We start from the raw sequence: 15,503 nt of genomic DNA, 5'->3' as shown, positions 1-15,503 counted from the left end.
AGTGTTCTTCTGCCCCAAATGTGTCCCCTCCCCACACATGCCTCCTGCCCATGCATACCCCTGTGCTATGCATGTCCCGCCCCACACGCGCCTGTTCCACATGTGCTCTTTCCCCCACACATCCCATCCCCGCGCATGTCCCCTCTTCTCGTGTGTCCCTCCCGTATCTGACCCCCCCTACCTCAGGGCAGGCCAGTGGGGCACAGCCAGCGGCACAGGTCACTCTCCCATCCTGGCAGCGGCACGTCTCACACCCATCCTGCCACGTGCTGCCGGCCTGGGGGGGGACAACAGAGGGCTCAGCCCAGCCATGGGGGGACACAAGGGGCACCCAGACATGCAGGACCCCCACCCACAGCCCCCGTCACTGCTGACCTGGTGCAGCTGCCCGCGGTGCCGGCACTCACAGCGGGCGGCCGGGACGCAATGTCCGGTGCTGTTGCGGTAGTGCCCGGGCTGGCAGGCGCAGCGAGGGGCCGGGGGGATGCTGCAGTTGTGCCGGGGCTCTGCAATGTCCTCACAGCTCCGGTCACAGCCATCCGGCGTGTCAGGGCCCTGCCAGTGCTCACCGGCAGGACAGGCTGCATGTGGCACAGGGACATGGCACTGGTGCCGTGTGGCACAGGATGGTGCCTCAGCGTGCCCAGGGCAGGGAGTGGAGCTGGGGGCACTCATGGCACGGGGGGAGGCGGCAGGGGCTGTGGTGCATGGCAGGCCCCTGGCACTCTGCCCCTGCACGCTGGCGCTGCCAGAGCGGGTGATGCTGGGAATGCTGCTCACCCGTCCCACATGCCACCGAGCAGGGGGACCAGGGTGACCATGGGGACCACAGGCAATCCGCTGCGAGGAGATGTGGGGCTGTAGCATGAGGGCATGGCACAGGGAATACGGCACAGGGACTATGGCATGGGCACCACAGTGCAGGGAATATAGTGCAAGGAGCATGGCACAGGGACAATGGCATGGAGAGTGCATCACAGGAATGGGGACCACAGTGTGGAAACCATGGCCTGGGCATGGGAGCCACGGCACAGGGACCACCACACAGGGACCATGGCACGGTCACCACAGCACAGGGGCCACAGCATAGAGACCATGGCACAGGCATGGGGACCACAGCACAGGGACCGTGGTGTGGGGACTCTGGCAAGGTGACGTGGCACAGGGACCACGGCATGGGAACCGGAACACAGAGTGCATTGTGGGGAGCATGGCACAGGCGTGGGGACCACAGTCCAGGAACTACAACACAAGGAGCATGTCACAGGCACCACACTGCAGGAACCATGGTATGACAATGGGGACCATGGCGCAGGGATGCAAAGACCATGGCATGGGGACCATGGTGTGGGCACAGGGCTGGGGTTTCGGGTCTCTCACCATTACATTCCTCCTGGGAGCAGTTGAAGGTGCCGTGGGTGCAGACACTGCAGACAGAGGTGATGGGGTCAGCACTCCCTCACCAGCCCCCGGCCCGCGGTGACCCCCATCCGCAGCACTCACCATCGGGTGCAGCCGTGCTGCAGGCTGGTGCCCGGAGGCAGCTCCAGTGCCAGGGAGAGGTTGTGCGCTGCGGCCAGGGCGGGGGGCAGGTGGCAGCGGCACAGCGCGGGGGGGACACAGGCGCCGTCCTGCAGCACCTGCGAACACCAGCAGGGACGGGATGTGGGGACCCCCCCTTGGCCCGGCCCCAAACCCTGGGACCCCCACCCAGGAGGCAGTGGTGGGGAATGGGGTCCCCACGGTGATGGGGGTTCCCTAGCATAGGGGTGGTGCCTGGCGTGGAGGAGGTTCCCTGGGTGAAGTGAGGTCCCTGGGATGGAGATGGGTCCCTGGGGTGGCAGGGCTCCTCAGCATGCTGTAGGGTCCCTATGGTGACAGTGACACTGTGGGTGTCCATGGGGTGACATCGGGGTACCCAGGGTTGGGGGGGATCTCTGGGGTGAAATTGGGGTACTTGGGGTGGTGGTGGGTTCCTGGGGTGCAGTGGGGGGACCAGGGTGGTGTGGGAACCCTACAGTGACATCCCTGGGGTGACATTGGGGCCCTCAGAGTAGCAGGGGTCCCCAGTGGTGGAGAAGAGTCCCTGGGGTGCAGTGGGGTCCCTGGGGTGAAGGGGGTGAGTCCCTGGGTGGGGGAGAGTCCCCATTGTACAGTGGTGCCCTTGGGTGGCAGTGATGTCCCTGGGTGCTGGTGGTTCCCAGGACATTGAGGGGTCCCCGGGTGCCGCTGCAGTCGTGGTGCCCGTGCCCGTGCGGGTCCCGCTGCCGGTACCTGTCCGTGCGGGCAGGCGCAGCCGCGCTGGCAGCTCTGGGTCACGCAGCGCGCCCCGGGGCCGAGGTGCGCGCAGTGCCGGGGGCAGGCGTTGGCGCAGGGACCGAGCCGCTGCCCGCCGGGGCACTCTGCGGGGCGAGCGGCGGCTGCGGCACAAGGACCAGCCCCGGGCCCCGAGCCCCCCCGGCGCCCCCCCGCCCCTTACCCGGGGAGCAGTTGTGGGCGCTGCAGACGCGGTGCAGCAGCAGCAGCGGCGGCGGCAGGAGGGGACACGGCTCGGCCGGCCCCGGTAGCAGCTCCCGGCGGCGCTCGGAGGTGCCTCCACCGCAGGTGGTGCTGCAGCGGCTCCACGGGGACCAGGGGCTCAGCCGGCAGCCGCCTGCGGGGAGCGGGGTCAGCGATGGGCCTCGATGGCCACCATCGCACTGGCATCCTTCCATCATCCCTGCATCGTCCCACTGTCCTACCCCCCTGCTGTCCCACCATCATCCCTCCATCATCCCACCATCGTCCCACCAAACTGCTGTCCCTTGGTGTCAATCATCCTGCCATCATCCCACTGTCCCGCTACCATTCCACCATCATCCTACCACCTTGCCATCATCCCACCATCCCTTGCAATCCCACTGTCTCACGATTCTCCTGCTGCCCTACTGTCCTGCCATCATCCCATCATCCCACCACCGTCCCACCACCATCGTCTCACCATCCTACCATCATCCCACCGTCACCACACCATTGTCCCACAGTCCCTAGCTGGCCATCCCAACATCATCCCACTGTTCCACCATTGTTCTGCCACCATCCAACCATCATCCTGCCACCATCCATCCATCATCCTACCACCATCCCGCCACCATCTCAACACCCCATCATTGTCCCACCATCATGACTGCCCCACCATCGTCCTGCCATCATGCTACCATCTCACTGCCATCCCACCACCAACACACCATCCCTTGCTGTCCCACCGTCACCCCACCATCATCCCGCCGCACTGGCACTCACCGGGGCAGGGCTGCAGGTTGCACTCAGCCATCTCCTCAGTGTCAGTGGCACTGCAGGGCTCCCCCCCGGCACCCTCCTGGCACTCACGGTGCCGGGAGGTGTTGCCACTGCCGCAGCTGTGGGAGCAGGGGCTCCATGGGGACCAGGGCCCATAGATGGGACACGCCAGTGCCGGGCAGGTGAAGGTCCCATTCCCGCAGGTGCTGTGCCAGGAGTGACACCAGCATCAGTCTTGGACCGCTGGCTGTGCCGCATGGCACAGGGCACCCATCGCACCGCAGTGGCACCCACCAGTTGTGGCAGCCGTGCTCGGCCGCCTGCCCTGGCCACAGCTCCCGGGTGCCGTTGGCAGTGGGCAGCCCGCAGCGGCACTGGGCCACTGGCACACACAGCCCGTCCTGCAGCAGCTGTCCTGGGGGGCACCGGCACCCTATGGGCACAGAGGGGCAGGGCTGCACCCATGGGTGCTGTGGGTGCTCCCAAGGACGTGGTGGGCCAGGGGGGCTTCACCATGGAGATGTACATGGGTGCACTGGGGGGCAGCTGGTGCTGTGGGACAGGGTTGATACGGGGCAGGGGCTGTGCTAGGGTTGGGGGGGCATGCTATGGGGTGGGTTTGCTACGGGGCTGGGGCCATGCTATGGGGTGGGAGCTGTGCTGTGGAGCAGAGGTGTGTACTATGGGGTAGAGACTGTGCTATGGGGCAGGGGCTGTGCTGTGAGGCAGGAGGCCATTCTATGAGGAGTGAGGTCTACTATGGGGCAGGGGAGCATGTTATGGAGTGGGGGATGTGCTAGAGGGCTGGGGATATGTTACTGGTCAGGGTGCCATACTATGGGGCAGGATGCTGTGCTATGAGGTGGGGAGCTGTGCTACAGAGCACAGGGGTGTGCTGTGGGGTAGGGGGTGTACTATGATGCAGGAGACTGTGCTATAGGGCAGGGGACTGTGCTACGGGGTGGGTCAGGGTCTGCCGCAGCTCGGTGCACATACCCGGTTCACAGGGTCCCTGCAGACACTCGACGTGGGGCCAGAGGTCAGCGCAGGCACGGGGGCACCGGTTGGCACAGGACACGGTGAAGACCCGGCCCCGCTCATCACAGCCCTCGCCTGGGCACATTGGCGAGTGTTCGGGTGAGGCACTGGCACCAGCACCGGCACCGGCAGTGGCACCGGCACCGGCACTCACCGCATGCGGGCATTACCTGCGCAGGCAGCGGTGTTGCAGCTCTGGGTCTGGGCACGGGCACCGTGGCACTGCCGGTCACCTGCCGGGTGCTGGGGCCGGCGCTGGCGCAGGCGGTAGCCACCGCTGCAGGGCTCCTGGCAGGGCCCCCATGGCCCCCAGGGCCCCCAGAGGCAGAGGTCTGCACAGCACGGAGGTCACTGGCACCGCGGGGACCCGGCCTGGCCCTCGTCCCCTCACTGGGTCCAGTGCCCAGGGCGGTCACTCACCGTCACAGCGGGTGTCCTGGCACTGGATGCCCTCGGGGGTGCAGGTGCTGTGGGGACACGGGTGGGTGCCTGGGTGGGGACCGCGGTGGCCCTCACCCTGGTCCCCATCTCTGTCCCCATCTCCCGGTCCCCACCGCACCCCGGTCCCTCCGCTGACCATTGCCGGCAGGGGCCCTGCATCCAGCTCTCCCCCAGGCTCCCGTTGCCGCCGTCCCGCGGGCACAGGGCCGGACAGGGCCCCTCGGCACAGTCCCGGCTCTGCTCCTGCGGGCCCTCGCATGGCACAGCGCCCGCCACTGCGACGGGGGTCCTGGGGGGACACCGGGGTCACCCGCTGTAGGGGGGGCACAGCAGCACCTGTCCCGGGTGTCCGCTGGGTGCTGTGTGTCCCCCCACAGGTGCCATAGGTCCCCTGTGTGCCATGTCCCTGGGTGCTGCATCTCCTGGGTACACGCGTGCCAGGTGTCTCCCCCGGGTTCTGGGTCCCCTCCAGGTGCCATTTCCCCCTCCCTGCAAGTGCCACATGTGCCCCCCAGGTGCTGTGTCCCCCTCCGGTACCGTGAGTGTCCCCCATGTGCCATGTCCCCTGCCCCCCGGTGCCATACAATCCCATGTGTCCCTCCCAGGTGCCACGTGTCTCCCCGGGGTGCTGTGTCTCCCATGTTCTCCCCAGATGCTATGTCCCCCAGCAAGTGTCCTCTGGGTGCCATACGTCCCTCTCAAGTGCTGTGTGTTCCCCCTCAGTGCCATATGTGTCCCCCACGTGCTGTGTCCCCCCCCGGTGCCACATGTCCCCTAGGTACCATGTGTATCCCTGGGGTGCCGCCATCCCCTTCCCAAGTGCCATGTGTCCCACCTGGGTGCCATGTTCCCCCACGTGCCATTTCCCACCATGTCCCATGGGTGCCATACGTACCTCCCTGATGCTGTGTCCCGCACACACAATATGTGCCCCCCATGCGCCGTGCCCCCTCCCAGGTGCCATACATCCCCCAGGTGCCATATCTATGGGTTCTGTGTCCCCTGGGAGCCGTATCTCCCATATCCTCTCCAGGTGCCATTTCCCCTGCTACAAGTCCCATGTGTCGTCCCCCCCCGGTGCTGTGTCCCCAGGGCCCCATATCCCCCATGTGTGTCATGTCCCCCCCCGGTGCAGTGTCCCCCAGGGCCCCGTATCCCCCGTGTGTGCCATGTCCCCCCCCCCAGTTCAGTGTCCCCCAGGGCCCCATATCCCCCGTGTGTGCTGTCTCCCCCCTCCTGTGCAGTGTCCCCCAGGGCCCCGTATCCCCCGTGTGTGCCATGTGTCCCCCCCAGTGCAGTGTCCCCCAGGGCCCCATATCCCCTGTGTGAGCCATGTATCCCGCAGGGCCCCATATCCCCCATGTGTGCCATGTCCCCCCCCCAAGTTCAGTGTCCCCCAGGGCCCCGTATCCCCCGTGTGTGCCACGGGTCCCCGCGGCCGGTGCCACCTGTGCCTGTGCTGCCGCCCGCGCCCGCAGGTGACGGTGCAGGGCTCCCACCGGCCCCAGGGGCTCCAGCGGCACCGGGGCCGGGGGCACCCGTCGGGGACGCAGCGCAGGCGGCCGCTCTCGCACTCGCAGCTCTCGCACCCGTCGCGGTGGCGGCTGCCGGGCTCCCACCCGCGCCCGGCCGCGTCCGTGCACTCGCAGCGGGCGAGGGCCACGCAGCCGCCGTCCTGCTCCAGCGCCCCTGCGGGACACGGGCACGCGTGGGGACGCGGCACCGGCGCGGGGCGGCGGGGCCCCGAGCCGGGCGGCTCCGCACTCACCGTCGGGGCAGCGGCAGCCGGGCCGGCAGCGCTCCTGGGGCCCGCAGGCCAGCCCCGCACGCAGGTCCGCGCAGTGCCGCGGGCAGCGGTTGGCGCAGGGCACCAGCACCGTGCCCGGGGGACAGCTCTGCCCTGCGGGCGGCACCGACACGCAGCGGTGAGCCCGGGGAGCCCCGAGGGCCCCGTGAGCCCGGGGAGCGCCGGCGCCCCCGTGCCGTGTCCGTACCGCAGGGCTGGGGGCTGCAGAGCCGCAGCTGGTGCCGCTCGCCCGGGCAGGGCTCACCCCCGTTCTTGGGAGGGGGCCGGGTGCAGGAGCGGCTGCGCAGGGCCCGGCCCCCCCCGCACGTCCGGTCACACCGGGACCAGGGGCTCCAGGGGGACCAGGCGCCGTCCACTGCATCACGGGGGGGGGGGGGGGGGGTCAGGTGGGGGGCGATGACCGGGACCCCCAGACCCCCCCAGTGTCCCCTCATCAGCCCCCTCTGACCCCCCACAACCCCCCCAAAGACCCCAACAAGCCCCCCCCCACCCGCTCAGCCCCCCAAGCGCACCCCAAGCAGCCCCCCAAAGTCCTCAAAGGCCCCCAAACTCCTCCAAGAAGCCCCCCAACTGCCTCCTGAGCCCCTCAAGAGGCCCCCCCAAACCCCCCCGAGCCCCCAGTCCCTCTCCAAACCCTTCAACAACCAGCCCAGTCCCACTGAGAGCCCCCAGCTTCCCACAATGCCCCCCCGAGCTCCCCAAGCCCCCCAAGCCCTTCCAAGACCCCAAAAAGCCCCTCAATCCCCTCCCGGCCCCCCCCCCAAGCCCCCCCCCGAGTCCCCCAGCAGCCCCCCCAGCCCCACACCGGTGCAGGGGCGCAGGCCACAGGCGCGACGCTCGGTGCTGGCGCTGCCGATGTCGGGGCACCAGCGCCCCCCCGGCCCGGGGGGGGTGTACGCCCGCAGGCGCAGCTGCAGCCCCCCCCCGCAGCTGCGGGAGCAGCCGCCCCACTGCCCCCACGGCGTCCACTCGCAGTCACAGGCCCCACCGGGGCAGGGGGGGGCTGTGGGACCCCAACACCCATGAGCCAAGGGACAGGGCTCCCCATCCATGGCCCCCCCGTAGCTTCCCAGTGCAGTGGGGCAGGGAGCGTCCCCCCTACCATAGCCCACCCTTGCAGTGGGGCATGTCCCCCCCCCCCATAACGCAGTGGGGCAGGGTGCCTCCCTCCCATAACTGACCCACACACTGGAGCAGGCTCCCCACATAGCGCACCGCTGCAGTGGGGCAGGGTGTCCATCCACTCCCATAGCCCACCCTTGCAGATGGGGCAGGACCTCCCCCCCTAGTAGCTTCCCTGTGCAGTGGGGCTGGGTGTCCACCCCTCCCCACCACAGCCCACTCACACAACGGGGCCGGTTCCCCCCCGTGGCCCACCCACGCCGTGGGGCAGGCTCCCCCCGCAGCCCCACACGCTGTGGGGCCGCCCCCAGGCCGCACCGTCGCAGTGGGGCAGGTTGCAGGCCCGCTGCTGCTCGCTCTCCCCGCCGCAGTCCCCGGCGCCGCTGCAGGAGCGGTTGCGGCTCTTGGTGGCCGGTGCCTCGGGGCGGGTGCAGCTCCTGGAGCAGGGGCTCCACGGGGACCAGGGCCCGAAGCCTCCCTCGGCCTCGGCACCCGGGGATGTGGGGCTGGGCCTCGGCGTGGGGCTGGGCATGGCTGGGGGTAGGGAACACGGTGGCACCTCCAAACCCCCGTGGGACTCGTGGCCCCGTGGGGCAGAGGGGATGGGGATGGGGACGGGAGCCACGGCAGGGCAGAGGCAATGGGGCTGGGACTCATGGGGATCGTGACATGGGGATGGGCATGGGGCTCACTGCAGGGCAGAGGGGACGCGGCTGAGACCTAGGGCCTGGCATGATGGAACCAACAGCAGAGGGAATGGGGATGTGCTGTGACCCACGGCAGGGGGGCAGCATGAGGCTGTGACCCACGGCAGAAGGTCTGGGATGGGCCATGGCCCACAGCAGACGGGCTGGGGCTGGGCTGTGACCCATGGGAGAAGGAATGGAGGTGGCCTGTGACCCACGGCAGAGGGGACACAAGGGGCTGTGACCCATGGCAGAGGAAACACAAGGGGCTGTGACCCATGGCAGAGGGGCCAGGGATGGGCCATAACACACTGCAGAAAGGCTGTGACCCACAGCAGAGGGGCCAGGATGGGGCTGTGACCCATCAGAGGGGTTGTGATGGGGCTGTGACGCACCGGGGCAGTCGGGGGTCCGGCAGTACATGGTGTCAGTGCGGGCTCCGGTGCAGCCCTGGCCGCCATGGGCTGGTGTGGGGCTGGTGCAGCCCCTCTGGCGGGTGCTGAGCCCCAGCCCCCCGCATGTGGGTGCACAGGGGCTCCAGGGGCTCCAGGACCCCCAAGCCCCATCCTGCTGGCAGCCCTCCAGCTCCGTGCAGTTCAGGTGGCCGTGACGGCACGTGCTGGGGGGCACACGGACAGGGCCGCTGTGGGGCTGGGGGGCAGCAGGGTGGTGGGGAGGGCAATGGGGTGATGGGTAAGGGGAGCTGGGTGCTGCGAGGGGAAGGACCACGGGGTAGGTGGTGGTGGGGAAGGGCCAAGGGGGACGGGATGTGGGGTAGTGGTGGTGCTGGAGAGGGGTGCGGAAGGGCAGGGGGGCGACAGGGAAGGGCCGTGGGGCAGGCGGTGGGGGGGAAGGCCCACGTGGGCGGGGGCAGTGGGGCAGGCGCTGGCTGTGGGTCGCGGTCCCTCACCAGTTGGCGCAGGCCGTGCGCACGGTGCCCCCCGCGGGCAGGTCCTGGCCGGGCAGCAGCCGGGGCCCGGCGGGGCCGGTGGATGGGTTGTGCGGGGCCGGCAGGAGCGGGGCCGGCAGCGCGCACGGGCACTCCTGCACACCGGCACCGGGAAGGCAGCGCGGAGCACCCGGCGCGCAGCGAGCCCCCGCGGGCCTGGGCAGCCCTCGGCACCCCGTGGGTGACCCCGTGCCCTGCGCTCCTCCGCGACCCCGGGTGTGACCCATCCCAGCCCGCTCCCGTCCCATCCCGTTTCCATCCCCATTATCCACACCCCGTTCCCATCTCCATTCCCATCCCTATTCCGGTTCCATCCCTTTCCCATCCCCATTTATCCCCATTCCCATTTCCATCCCCATTCCCACCCCATTCCCATTCCATCCCATTTCCATCCCCATTATCCCCACCCCATCCCATCCCCATTCCCATCTCCATCTACATTCCCCTCCCCATTCCCACCCCATTCCCATTCCATCCCGTTTCCATCCCCATTATCCCCACCCCGTTCCCATCTCCATTCCCATCCCTATTCACTCCCGTCCCCATTCCGGTTCCATCCCTTTCCCATCCCCATTTATCCCCATTCCCATTCCCACCCCATTCCCATTCCATCCCATTCCATCCCCATTATCCCCACCCCATTCCCATCCCCATTCCCACCCCATTCCCGTTCCATCCCTTTCCCATCCCCATTTATCCCCGTCCCCGTTCCCGTCCCCGCGCTCACCCCCACGCACTCCCCGCGGTGCAGGAAGGTCCCCACGGGGCAGCCGCAGCCCTGGGCGCAGGCCCCGCCCCCGCAGCCCACGCGCCCGGACACGTGCGCGCAGCTGAACGGGCAGGCCCCGCCCACGCACTCGCGGAACACCCGCCCCCGCGGGCAGCCCGAGTCTGTGGGGCGGCGCCGTGGGGCAGAGCCGTGGGGCAGGGGAACGGGACAGGGCCGTGGGGCAGAGCTATGGGGCAGGGCTGTGGGGCAGGGCTGTGGGCAAGGGTGTGGGGCAGGCCTATAGAACAAGAGTGTGGGGCAGGGCTATGGGGCAGGGCTGTGGGGCAGGGGCAGGGAACAGGTCTAAGGGATTAGACTATGGGACAGAGCCGTGGGGCATGGGTATGGGCCAAGGGTATAGGGTATAGGGCTGGGGGTGGAGGTATGGGTGAGTGCCATGGGGCAAGGCTGTGGGTCAGGGCTGTGGGGTAGGGGCATGGAACAGGTCTAAAGGATTGGGCTGTGGGGCAGAGCTGCAGGGCATGGGTATGGGCAGGGGTACGTGTGAGGGCAGTAGGGCAGGGCTATGGAGCAGGGCCATGGGACAGGCTTAAGTGATACGGCTATAGAGCAGGGGTGTGGGGCAGGCCTAAGGGATTGTGCTGCGGGACAGAGCTGTGGGGCACAGGTATGGGCAGGTGCATGGGTTAGGCCTAAGGAACAGGGCAGTGGATCGGGTCTATGGGGCAGAGCCATGGGACAGGCCTAAGGGATAGGACTGTGAGGCATGGGTATGGGTCAGGGCTATGGGTCCGGCCATGGGTCAGGCCAGCACTCACCGCGGCACACATGGGTGTTGCACATCTGGCTCTGCAGGCCCAGCCCCGCACACTGGGGCTGGCGGCACTGCCGCCGCCGCAGCCGCTCGCCCCCGCCGCAGGACACGCTGCAGGGGCCCCACGGCGACCACGCGCCCCACGGGGCCTCTGCGGGACACGGGATGGGGCCACCGGCACCAGCGGCAGCATCGGTGCGGGGGTTCCCGTCCACGGTGACGCCGCGGCCCTGGGCCTCGGTCCCTCTTCCCCCCCCCCCCATGCCCGGTGCCCCCCAGCCTTAGCACCTCCCATTTCTGGTGCCCCCCAGCTGGCAGGCGGGTGGATGCCGCAGGGATGGAGGGGCTGGAGCAGGCGGGACCCCGATCCCGTGTTCCCCCATCCTGCTGCAGCCAGGCAGCCTCACAACCCCAGCCCCACAGCGCCCTGTCCTTGCCACCCCAAAACACACAGCGCCCAGCCCGCAGCGCCCTGATCCCGCAGATCCCCGATGCCAGCAGCACCCCAAAGCCCAAGCCACCCTGAAACCCACGAGACCTCCAAACCCACCGCGTCCCAAAGCCCGTGGCACCGCAAACCAAAGAGCGCCCCTAACGGCGCAGCGCCCAGCCCGCAGCACCCCCGGCCCGCAGCACTCGGGTCTGGCCAGGCTGCGGGTCACGCACCGTGGCAGGGCTCGGTGCTGCACTCCCGTGTCTGGAGGCGGGGGCCGGTGCAGGACTCCCCCCCCGCCGGCGCGGGGCAGCTCCGGTGCCGCCTCTGCTCCCCGGCGCCGCAGGACACGGAGCACTCGGACCAGGGCGCCCAGGGGCCCCAGGCGCTGCCGCGCTCTACCGGGGGGGGGCAGACGGACGGGCGGCGGTGGAGGGGTCCCCGCGGCACACCGGGGGGGGGGGGGGTGTGGGTCAGTGCGCTCGGTGGCACCCACCGGTGCCGCAGGGCCCGTGGCACTCGCGCAGCTCCCGCGCCGCCCCGGTGCAGGGCGCTCCGCCGGCAGCCGCCGCGGGGTTGGTGGGTGACCTGCGGGGAAGGCTCCGCGTGGCAGCGCCGGCCGTGGGGCGCAGCCTCCCCACGGCTGTGGGGCAGAGCCCACGCACCTGAACCTCTCCTGCGTCCCCTCGCCGCAGCTCCCGCTGCACCGGCTCCACGGTGACCACGCGGACCAGCCGCACGCCACGGCGCAGGACGCGTCCTCGCACGTCACGGTCCCGTTGCGGCACGTGCTGCCGAGCGGCACCGGCCTGAGCCAGGCGGGCACCCCCCCGGGGCACCCCCGAACCTCCCCACGGCGCCCGCACTCACCACCGCCGGCAGTCCCGCACGAACACCTCGCCGGGCCGGCGCTGCTCGCCGGGCCCGTGGCACCGGCACTCACCGGCATCCACACAGCCGCCGTCCTGCAGGAACAGCCCCGGCGGGCACCCGCACCCTGCCCCGGGGCGCCCTCAGCGCCGGAACGCGGCACCCAGACCCCCCCCCCCTCCGCCGCCGGCACCCAGACCCCGCGCCCCTCACTCACCGGCCTGGCAGCGCCGCTCGCAGGTGTCGTTACCGCGGAGGTCCCCGCAGCTCCGGGTGCAGGGGGGGGCCCGTCCCCCCTCGCAGTCCTCGGCCCGCACAAGCACCATGCGGGGGCCGCAGGCTGGGGCCGGCGGCACAGGGGGTGCTCAGGGACGCAAGGGGCACCCGGTGTCCCCGTCCCCTTCCTGCGTCCCCGTCCCCGCACCGTACCTGAGGCGCCCTCGCAGGGCTGGAGGCTGCAGGGCTGGGTCTGAAGGTGCCCCCCCGGGCACGGAGCCCCCCCGTTCTTTGGGGGGGGGTCGCTGCAGCTCCGCTGCCGGCTCCGCACGCCCCCCCCACACGGGGCATCACAGGGGGACCAGGGCCCCCAGGCTGCCCACCCGCCGGGCACTGCGGGAGCCAGCAGGGTGTGAGGAACCCCGGACACCCCCACAGCCTCCCCCTGTCCCATGGCTCAGCCGCGGCTCCCCCCATGCGAGGGTCCGGCCCGCTGAGCCCTGGGGCCGTCTGCAACAAATGGGGGTGCCAGGGGTCCTTGGGGTCAGGGCTGGTACCCAGCGGTCCCTGGAAGGTCCCTGGGGGATCCAGGGGGGCACCCGCGGGGTCCCTGGGGGGTCCCAAGGTGGAGTGGGGGCACAAGGGGGGTCCCTTGGGAGTCCCAGGGGTGTGAGAGCGCACCCGGGATGGGGGTACCAGGGATATCTCTGGGGTGTCCTCAGGGTGGGAAAGGGTCCCTGGGGTGACCCTGGGGTTCCCTGTGGGTGATGGGGGGCCCCGGAGGTGCCGGGGGTACCTGGGCAGGCACGCAGGAAGCAGACGCGGGTGTCGGGGGGGGGCCGTGTGCAGCCCCCCCCGGGCAGGGCCCGCCGCAGGGTGACCCCCAGCCCGCAGGAGCGGCTGCAGGGACCCCAGGTCCCCCAAGGAGCCGGAGCACAGGTGGCTGGGGGGGGGAGGCAGGGATGGGGGCGGTTTCCCCAGCCCCCTCAGCATTGGATTCCTGCAAATACGGTGCCCCCAAACCTGGACCCTCATCCTGGTGCTCCCCATCCGTGGTGCTCCCCAGCACCAGCACCCCCAAAACCACAGAAGACCAAAACCCGCAGCACCCCAAAAATCACAGCACCCCTTAATCTACAGCACCCCAAACCCCATGGTAGCTCTGAGCCCACTACCCCAAACCCCTTAGTACCCTGTCCACCGCACCCCAAAACCACAGCACCCTAAATCCCACAGCACCCCTGACCCCATGGCACCCCAAAACCTATGGCACCCAGCCCACAGCACCCCCAACCCTTTGGCACTCAGCCCCATGGCGTGAGCTGGGTGCTCTCCCTCTTATCCCAGGGACCCCCACATCCCATTCTGCTCTGGGGGAGCCCCCCACATCTGGGGGTTCATGCCTGGCCCTGCCCCGTGCCCCGGGGTCCCCTCACCTTGCGGGGTCGGGCTGGAGACCCCTGTCAGTGCTGGGGGGGATCCGGCAGAGGGTGGCCCTGTGGGGGGGCTGGTGCCTATCCCCGGGGTGCTGGGGGTTGTTGGGGTGTCAGGGGGCCCCAGTGCTGGCTCCGTGACTCCCGGCTCCGTGGGGCTGCTGGCTCCAGTTGTGGGGGGACCCACGGCCATCATGTGGGGTTGGGGAAGGGGTTCAGCCCCTGGATGCCCTGGGGTATGTAGGACACAGCTGGGGGGTCAGGACATTACCCTGACACCCCAACTGCATGCAAGGATGGGGGAACCCCAGCCGAGACCCCCCTCAGCCCCACATCTGACCCCCAGCCCCCCCCCCCCCCCCCTTCCCCACAGGAGGTACCTGGTGGAGTGGGCTCAGCACCTTTGGGTGGCAGCTGGGCTCCCATCCCAGGGGACACCTGCAAGGGGACAGAGGGGTGTCACCTGCTGCCCCCCATCCCCTGTGCCCCCCATTCCTCCTGCTCTCACCGTGGCTGGGGGCACTGTTGGTGGCTGTGTGGTCATGCTCAGCACCAGGACACCGGCTGCCACGGGGGCCACGGGGCTGGGGGTGTACAGCCAAGATTAGGGGTCACTCACTGTGACCCCCAGCTCCCATGGGAGCCCCTCATCCTGCTACAGTACCTGGTGGTGCTGGGGGGCCCACAGCCGGCCTCATCAGTGCCGTCAGGGCAGTCGATGACACCATCACAGAAGGGACCCAGGGGACCCCCGAGGACACATTCCCCGCTTCCACACCGGAACTCCCCCATGGCACAGGGATGCTGGCTCCGTGTCACCGGCACCGGCAGTGTCACCGGCATCATAGGTATCACTGGCAGCATCACTGGTGTCACTGGCACTGTCACAGCCCCGTGCCAGGCTGAGGGCACTTGGGGAGAGGGCAGGGGCGGGCGGTTGAATCTCACCCATGGGTGGGGTAGGGGGCTCCCCCCACTGCCCCCCATTGCCCCCGCTACCTGGAGGGCAGCCCAGCAGCTCAGCACGCAGCACGATGCGGTTGTGGAAGTCCTGGGGCAGGATGCGGACGTGCTGCGCCTGCACCATGCGGCCTAGCAGCCGCACCGCTGGTGTGCTGGCATCCTGGTTGCCCCGGAAGAGCTGGTGGGGGGACACAGACGAACACAGAGGGGTGTACATGCATGTACACACACAGACATGTGCACCATCACACGTGCACTCATGGCTGCGTGCGCGGTCAGCGGCACCTGGGCATTGGCGGTGCCGTCGGTCAGGTCGCGGTAGCGGTGCCAGTGAGTGCCATCGGCGCTGAACTGCAGCAGGAACGCGGTGACGAAGGCGTCGGAGGAGCCGGCTCCCTGCACCACCACCCCTGCGAGGACGGCGCGGCACATGGTGGCACCGGTGGCACCACCAGCGCCGCGGCGGGCAGCCCGGCACCCACCGGTGATGTTGGTGAGCTGCAGCAGGTCCAGCTGCAGGAAGGGGGGATCGCCGGGCAGCGCCGCGTAGGCATCATCCGGGGGGGCCCAGCCCCGCAGCGGCTCCGCGGGGTCACCACCGTGCAGCCGGGCAGCGTGTGCCGGGCTCTCCACCTGCGCCGATGAGGCACCGAAACTGCTGTCCGGCAGAGCCGCGGTGCCCAGCGGGAGGTAACAGGGATCTGGCGGGATGTGGGAGCAGG

The 15,503-nt window shown here is 69.7% G+C and overlaps 1 protein-coding gene across 1 annotated transcript in view; it reads right to left on the bottom strand.

Moving 5' to 3' along the window:
* The window catches only part of LOC136009033 (SCO-spondin-like), a 30,059-nt gene that overhangs the window by 1,066 nt on the left and 13,490 nt on the right, over positions 1–15,503 (bottom strand). The window contains exons 42-77 of the mRNA XM_065669121.1: positions 15,264–15,482; positions 15,067–15,191; positions 14,818–14,959; positions 14,483–14,729; positions 14,327–14,402; positions 14,199–14,256; positions 13,822–14,049; positions 13,182–13,328; positions 12,599–12,778; positions 12,387–12,509; positions 12,170–12,296; positions 11,965–12,090; positions 11,782–11,887; positions 11,533–11,656; positions 10,871–11,017; positions 10,050–10,213; positions 9,284–9,417; positions 8,343–8,992; positions 8,006–8,221; positions 7,371–7,568; positions 6,753–6,920; positions 6,527–6,658; positions 6,207–6,447; positions 4,895–5,047; positions 4,738–4,784; positions 4,488–4,649; positions 4,276–4,392; positions 3,574–3,712; positions 3,283–3,485; positions 2,480–2,653; positions 2,275–2,402; positions 1,504–1,640; positions 1,381–1,427; positions 677–840; positions 376–582; positions 182–277 (exon numbers count right to left, since the gene is read on the bottom strand). Coding sequence (XP_065525193.1) covers positions 182–277; positions 376–582; positions 677–840; positions 1,381–1,427; positions 1,504–1,640; positions 2,275–2,402; positions 2,480–2,653; positions 3,283–3,485; positions 3,574–3,712; positions 4,276–4,392; positions 4,488–4,649; positions 4,738–4,784; positions 4,895–5,047; positions 6,207–6,447; positions 6,527–6,658; positions 6,753–6,920; positions 7,371–7,568; positions 8,006–8,221; positions 8,343–8,992; positions 9,284–9,417; positions 10,050–10,213; positions 10,871–11,017; positions 11,533–11,656; positions 11,782–11,887; positions 11,965–12,090; positions 12,170–12,296; positions 12,387–12,509; positions 12,599–12,778; positions 13,182–13,328; positions 13,822–14,049; positions 14,199–14,256; positions 14,327–14,402; positions 14,483–14,729; positions 14,818–14,959; positions 15,067–15,191; positions 15,264–15,482 — 5,852 coding nt within the window. The remainder of the gene's footprint in view (positions 1–181; positions 278–375; positions 583–676; positions 841–1,380; positions 1,428–1,503; positions 1,641–2,274; positions 2,403–2,479; positions 2,654–3,282; positions 3,486–3,573; positions 3,713–4,275; positions 4,393–4,487; positions 4,650–4,737; positions 4,785–4,894; positions 5,048–6,206; positions 6,448–6,526; positions 6,659–6,752; positions 6,921–7,370; positions 7,569–8,005; positions 8,222–8,342; positions 8,993–9,283; positions 9,418–10,049; positions 10,214–10,870; positions 11,018–11,532; positions 11,657–11,781; positions 11,888–11,964; positions 12,091–12,169; positions 12,297–12,386; positions 12,510–12,598; positions 12,779–13,181; positions 13,329–13,821; positions 14,050–14,198; positions 14,257–14,326; positions 14,403–14,482; positions 14,730–14,817; positions 14,960–15,066; positions 15,192–15,263; positions 15,483–15,503) is intronic.

Source organism: Lathamus discolor, chromosome 2 (genome assembly GCF_037157495.1).
Source record: "Lathamus discolor isolate bLatDis1 chromosome 2, bLatDis1.hap1, whole genome shotgun sequence".
NCBI lineage: Eukaryota > Metazoa > Chordata > Aves > Psittaciformes > Psittacidae > Lathamus > Lathamus discolor.
Note: the sequence above shows the minus strand (reverse complement) of the source record. Positions and strands in the feature narration are given on the sequence as shown.